The sequence below is a fragment of the Triticum dicoccoides genome, unplaced genomic scaffold (genome assembly GCF_002162155.2).
Source record: "Triticum dicoccoides isolate Atlit2015 ecotype Zavitan unplaced genomic scaffold, WEW_v2.0 scaffold86725, whole genome shotgun sequence".
Classification (NCBI taxonomy): domain Eukaryota; kingdom Viridiplantae; phylum Streptophyta; class Magnoliopsida; order Poales; family Poaceae; genus Triticum; species Triticum dicoccoides.
Window position 1 is genome coordinate 8205 of NW_021306230.1, and position 7356 is coordinate 15560.

Genomic DNA, 7356 nt, shown 5'->3' on the forward strand with positions numbered 1-7356 from the left:
TGTGCCTTCTTCTGTCTCTTAGTCTTTCTCTTTTCGCTTCTTCCTTCTTGTGACCTTTGATTTCCCCGATTTGTTCCTAAGTAAATTGAAGAAAAAGAGAGAACATATTAACATTGTAAGCATCTATGGAAATGAACAATGAGATAAACATGTGCACTAACTTTGTTGCTTTTTTTCCCTCTCATCCGCTCGCGCCTGGATTTAATCCTCTTCTTCGATTCTTCGGTAGTTGGTCTCCCTTTTGGAACTATTTTGATTGGATTTTTTGTGTCATCAGTGCAGCATTCGCGAGCAGCAGAGAAGTTATGGCCTTCATCCAAATCAGTTTTTTCTCCATCAACCAATATACTCCTGAGGAGCTCCAAATCAGTTTTTGCTCCATCAACCAATATACTCCTGAGGATCTCCATCACATGTTCTGACTGTGAATCGCTAGCTACGGCTGTGAATAAAGCGTCACTAGCCATGTTGCGTACTTGATGATACTTATTCATGTGATCAGACCATACATGAGTATTCGCAGTCCTCGAAGATGGGAATGCTGGCTTGGCATGCATTGTCCATCTTTTCTTGACAATTTTTTTGGAAATGTGCGTACACCAAGATGATCCAGAACGCAGAATATATGTGCGCATGGGTAATCCTGAAATTCCAACTTTTTACATTTACAAGCTGCATCATCCAGTCTTGCTCCTATAAATAGACAAGTCACGTGATATATAAAATCCAGAGGCTTAGCATCAAGACCTTGTGCATCCAACTTTTTTGCATCCAACTCCTCATTGTCCTTACCTTCCAAGTGATTGGGATCCTTAGCATCTAGTTTATTGGCATGCAAGTCCACACCATCCTTGCCTTCCAAGTCATTAGGATCCTCAGCATCCAAGTTTTTTGCATGCAAGTCCTCAGCATCCCTACCTTCAAGGTCATTGGGATCCTCAGCATCCAATTTTTTTGCATGCAAGTCCTCAGCATACTTACCTTACTTAGCTTGTAATTCTCTACCATCCCTGCCATATGGGACTTTATCATATGGGGCTTTGCACAAAACTCCAAACACGACCAAACCATCACATGCTACCCGGTCCGTGACCTGCCAATTTGTCCCTTCGACAATCTGACTATTTACCTTCGGAAACATCACAGTTGTATAAATATAAGAGGCAGCAATCTTCAGAGGGTGTGCATTCAGCTTAGTGAAGGGTATCTTATGTGTTGCTACTGCGTCTAATGCTGCTTCATTCTTACGCATTATGGATACACAGTGCTCAACATGCTGCAACAAATTAACAAGCTGCATCTTCCTGTTCAGGTGCACATGAAGCCTTGAGTTGAGAGACTCACTGCTCTGATTACTCATCATGACTAGGAAATATCTACCCTTTGTGTACGCAGCAACCCATTTGTGTCGCAGCTCATACATCTTATTAACCCATGACGACCTCTTGCCTGTTGGTTTTATTTTGTACCGAACCTTATAAGCCTCCTATCTTTTTTCAAACTCATCAACATCCCAATGACGACAAATGAATTCCCTAAATTCCTCAAGCTTTTTCTTGCGGAGGTGCATCACCATATTCTCCTCGATATGCCACGTGCACAAACGATGATTTGTTCCGGTCCAGACAGTAGCTATTGCTTTAGCCATTGCACCGTCCCCATCGGTGATTGCTGAAATTGGTGCCGTCTGGGACATTGCCTCCAAAAATACATGAAGAAGCCACTGGTATGATGCAACTGTCTTATCTGACACTAGACCGACCCCAAACAAAATTGTGTTGCGGTGATGGTTCAGACCAACAAATGGAACAAACGGAAGCTTGTACTTGTTAGACCAATATGTACTGTCGAACACCACGACACCACCAAAGGCAACATAGTCAATGCGAGATTGTGAGTCAGCCCAGAATATGTTCCTCAAATGGCCTTCGCTGTCTTTTGTGTATTTGAAAAAGAATTCCACGTCTACTTTTTTCTGTGCAATCATATAGGTGAGCAAATATCCAGCATCACTGCCTTCTATCTTGCGCTTCTTCTGGACTGAAACATGGTTGTATAGATCTCGATCTATAAATCCAAGCTTGTCAGGACCTCCGGCATTCTTCTCCATTACATTCATAATCTGATGTGTTCGAAGTCCACCGACAGCATACTCGATGACATCGGCCTTTTGTGTGTCAGTCATTCTACGATGAGCCGATAAGTACGGAGTCAGGTCAGCAGGGACAAACAGATGGCTATGCTTGTCCACAAAATTCTTGATGAACCAGAGGCCACTTGAAAGACCTCTTGGTGTTCTTTTTCTTTCAGCTCTGTTAAAGTGCTTAAGTGCCTGCCATCCTTGTTTGCAGCACTTGTATGTCCTTTTGTATGCATTTTGTTTCGGGCCCGGACCCCTGTACTTCAGATCATCCTTTCTAACACCAAATCCTTTTTTTCTCGCATAGCCTACGTAGAACATGTAGGCTTCTTCCTCAGTCTTGAACGTCTTCTTCACAATCTCTAAGTATTCCATATACTCATTCAGGTGTGAACCAGCCATGCCTTTATTATCAATTCCTTTACCTTGCATGTGTACATCATCCATGTCTATGCCATCCTTGCCTGCATCCTCATTATCCTTATCATCCATGCACATACCATCCATTCCTTTGGGGTCCATGGCTACGAAATCATTGTCCTTATCATCCATGCCTTTGCCTTCATTGCCTGTATGACCCATGTCCTTGTCACCCTTGCCTGTATAACCCAAGTTTTTGCCATCGTTGCCTTTATCATCCATGTCATTATGCTGCCAGCGAAAACAGATAGTCAATGTTACGGATGGATAGCATACGTTACCGAAATTATGCACTACTCTGCTTAAATAATTGATTTAATTTTTCATATCGGATTCATGTACCTAACTCAGTCCTTCAAAAGCTGTAAGTAAATATGCCCCGACTAAATCCAGAAATTTGTAATTGATTGTACTAGCTCTAACTGATGATCTCCTAACTAAGTCCAAAGTCCACGAGTCCTTCAAATAATTGATAGATCCACCCTGATAGATCAATTATTTCCAAACTCCATTCAAAATTATCTCCTAACAAAATCCAAAAGTATGTCCTAACTAAATCCAAATTATCTCCTAACTAAATCCAAATAAGTCCAAACTCCATACAAAATAATTATCTCCTAACTAAATCCAAAATATCTCGAAACTCAATTCAAAAGTATCTCCTAACTAGATCCAAAATAACTTTCTCTGAATCCAAATCTGTTGATAACTTTCTCATGCCACATAATCCTAACTAAGTTCTTCAATATGTCCTAGCTACATCCGACTTACACTTCCTTTCAATCGTAATCTCATGACAACTTTCTGAAAACATAAACCCCAATCCTTAGATGACATATCCTAAACCCTAACCAAATCCGACCGAAATCTCGTCACAACTTTCTGATATGATAAACCCTAAACCTCACATGACATATCCTAAACCCGAATCAAATCCAACCCCTATTGGTTCTATATGCAGAAGGGGCCAGAAAAGATTTGAGATGGCTAGGCACTTACAGCGAAGATCCGGCGTGAAAAAGTCGATGCACGTCGATGAGGATGATGTGGCCTCTCAGGTCGGGGAACGTGGCGTCCGCTCGGGGAAGGAGTGGATTAGCGGCTTGTCGGATGATCTGGCGCCGCGACTCGAGTGGGGTGACTTGCGATGGAGGGGGAGGGAAGGAGTAGGAGCAGGAGGGGTAGACACGGCGGGTGCGATCGGCGGCGATCAAGGGCGTCGGGGGCGATCGAGGGCACAGAGGCGATCGAGGGGGCCCGAGGTTAGGGCTCGAGAGGAGGAGAGAGGACGAACCGCTCGAACCAAAATTCAAAAGAGTACGCACGATGATGGGACCTCTATAATGAAGTGCTTTATTAATGCAATTAATTTAATCAAAAAATTTAGGACGAGAATACCCCTGGACCTAATTGGGCTGATTAAAGGTAAAAAAAATTAGGTCGAAAATACCCTTGGGCTCAAAAAGGCCCAATTATTCTCATCCGTTAGATCGCCCATATAATGCATGTGCTCTCGTGTATTATAATGCATCATAAAATTTCTCTTCTTTTGTGGTGGTTCCATCGTGAACTCGTGTAATGGCACTGCTTGGTGGGCGTGTATGTTTCTACGTGCACCTTGTGCTTGGTGGGCGTCTCTGGATCGTTATTATGCGGAGCTTAGCACCAAATGTTAAAGTCTGTATAGTACCGATCTTGGGGTGTTACGAGCGGGGTGGATTTTACCGCTTCAACGTCGTCGAGTTTCAGCGGCATGGTGCAGCTGGGTCTCGTTGGTGGAGGCGTGTCGATAGACACACGCAAGGTTGTGGCAGCGCATGTCGCTGTGCATGCGTTGACGGGAGTCTTGATGAATTCTATGTGGATCTTTGACATGAAAATTGCTCGGTGGTAAGACGGCGGTGACTACTTTTTCAGCATGTGCATGAGGTTCTCGCCGAGAGTCTGCTATACCGGATGAGCGCTCCCGTTTCTCCTAGAGGGTGTCTCAGGGTATGCGAATGCTCCCGATGTCTAGGTGATGGTTTTTTGTGTGTTTTCAGGCAGAAGGTCTTGCTGGCATGATTTTCACTCAATGTCGGGTTTGAACGTGTTGTGTGGTGGTTTCACGTTAGTTTGATGTATGCTCTTTGTCATATGTTGATGAATAATCTAATAATGATTCTATTTGACATTATTTAAAGTGGCTTTAAAAATAATTAGGCGCACTTAAGGTTCCTTTAAAGTGATATTGTAATGTACTGGTCGTCATGTTGATTATGACTTCACTTTTGCTACCTCTGTCCACCTCTGTCCCAGAATATAACGTTTTGATAGGCTATTTTAGCCTACTAAAATATGTTTTATTTTGGAATGGAGGTAGTATGTAATTGGCAACCAGCAGAAAAAACTTAGTCAATTAAATATGCTAGTTATGTAACTCTCAAGTGGGAACATAAATAAATTTCCTAGTTATTTGATGAGTATGGCTGTAACTCAAATACTCAATACGCTAAATAACCAGGAAATTTATTCGACGAATCTATGAAGCATGTGACGTCAGCAAAGCATCTTGTTGTTGTTGTTGTTGATGTTGTTGTTGTTGTTGTTGTAGGCATAGGAGCTTGCGCGCCGGAGGAAGAGGGCAAAGCCGACAGCGTTAAGGCCAGCGAGCAAGCAGTAGAAGTAGTCAAGCTGAGCACGATTAAGGTTGTCCGCGAACCAGCTATCCCCGCCGGCGCTCCTGGTGATGCGGTCAATGAGGGAGATGAGGAAGACGCTGATGAAGTTGCCGATGCCCAAGACGCTGTAGTAGAGCGCCAGGCCCAAGCTGCGCTGCTCGTGTGGCATCTGGTCGTAGAAGAACTCCTGCATCCCGACTTCGGCGAACACGCTTGCCGTCGCCATCATCACATGTTGCGGCAGCAGCCACATCCAGCTCATTGGCACAGCGGCACCGGCAACATCCAGTAGACCATGCTCGCGGGCCACCTTTAAACGCCGAGACTCCACTAGTGCCACTGTTGACACCGCCGCAAGCGGCATAGCTATGCCTGATCCCAAGCATTGCAGCAACGTCAACCCTGATGGATTGGCTGTCATGGAGCGAAGCAATGGCACCAACACCCTGTCATAGAAAGGAATAAACACAACGATTGTTGCCGGGCCAAACAGCAGCAGGGCGGCAGACGACAACTCTAGGCAGCACTACCGGAATTGCACCCTATGCCGACGGCAAGGGCCGTCGGCATAGCCCTGAATGGGCGTCGGGACAAGCCTATGCCGACGGCCCCCATCGGCATAGGGCCGTCGGCAAAATATCCGTCGGCGTAGCCAGAAAGGCCGTCGGCATAGAAAGGCCGTCGGCATAAAACCTATCCCGACGGTGTCCGTACATCTATGCCGACGGCCAAGGCCGTCGGCAACGTTATCGCCTAACGGCGGCCGCCGTCAAGTCTGCCCAACGACTTGTCTCCACGTGGCACACCTATGCCGACGGCTAGACCGTTGGCATAGATGTGCCACGTGCCGACCGGGCGCTGCTCGTGGCCAGGGCTATGCCGACGGCCCAGCCGTCGGCATAGTTTGAAATTAAGCCGACGGCCATGTCGTCGGCATAGTCCTTCAAACAGAGATCCCACTTGCTGACACGTGGGCACCTATGCCGACGGCCAGGCCGTCGGCTTAATTGCAAACTATGCCGACGGCAAGGCCGTCGGCATAGGTTCCCATGTGTCAGCAACTAGGAGCTCACGCTGGCCCTATGCCGACGGCCTAGCCATCGGCATAGTTTGCTTTTAATTTTTTTTCTTTTTTCTGTTTGTTTTCAAATCAGTTCAGTTCAGATAACATCACATATATAACAACACATATCAGCACATATCAACGAACGTAAGCATATGCATCATGACAACAATAGATCATCATCACACAAGCATAAAGCATATCAACGAATGTAAGCATAAGCATCATCACACAAGTCAGCTAAATGATCATCAGCACACACAAGTCATCTCAAGCATCATCATCACATCTCAAGCATCATCGAGCACCGCGGAGGTCGTCACCGCCAAGACGGCCAAAGTCCAGGTCATCAGTGCTAGCGGCAGCGCTACCGCCTCCGCCTCCGTGGATCGGAGTGGTCGGGCTCCGTGTCTCCGGAGTGCTGCGAAGACCACCGCCAACGGTAGATCCACCTGTTCCCTGCATGTTGAAAAGACATATGCACAGGATCTATGACTGTGTTGAAAGGCATGACATGCTTTGGGTGAATAGATTGGGGATGAACTAACCGGCGAGGGGCCAACGTTCTGTGCCACAAACTCCTCAAAGCTCATCAGCACTAGTTGTGCTGGAGGGCATTGTGCTGTAGGGAACTGAGGACACCTACCGGCCGCCATATCCTGAAAAGCCTGCTGCATCTGGCTATCCCTCTGCACTTGGTGTTCATAAAGCCTATGATGCCACGCCATGGTCTCCTGGCGTGTGTACTCCATGTAGGCCTACGGTATGACATGATGGAACTCATAAAACTACTAAATGCGGAAAATGAAGTGAGAAATGAAGATAAGAGGGAAAATACTTACAGATTGTTGCTCCTGAAAGAGGGACTGTGTACTAGTCACTGGCTGGCTCGTGCGCTGGCTCAGGCTTGGGTCGGTCCGACGAAGCTGTGTGTAGGAGATACTAGGAGTGATCACAGCATCGAGAACCGCGTCCCGACCGTGCTCCTTGGGCCCCATCCTCACCACCGCCATGTCGTCCAGAGGCGCCGCAATGGGGTCAGGTGTGTCAGGATGTAACTCCAGATACGCTTC

The 7356-nt window shown here is 46.3% G+C and overlaps 1 protein-coding gene across 1 annotated transcript in view; it reads right to left on the reverse strand.

Moving 5' to 3' along the window:
• Positions 1 to 5098: 5098 nt before the first annotated feature.
• The window catches only part of LOC119348140 (protein NRT1/ PTR FAMILY 5.10-like), a 13789-nt gene continuing 11531 nt past the window's right edge, over positions 5099 to 7356 (reverse strand). Inside the window, exon 5 of the mRNA XM_037616478.1 lies at positions 5099 to 5736. Coding sequence (XP_037472375.1) covers positions 5099 to 5736 — 638 coding nt within the window. The remainder of the gene's footprint in view (positions 5737 to 7356) is intronic.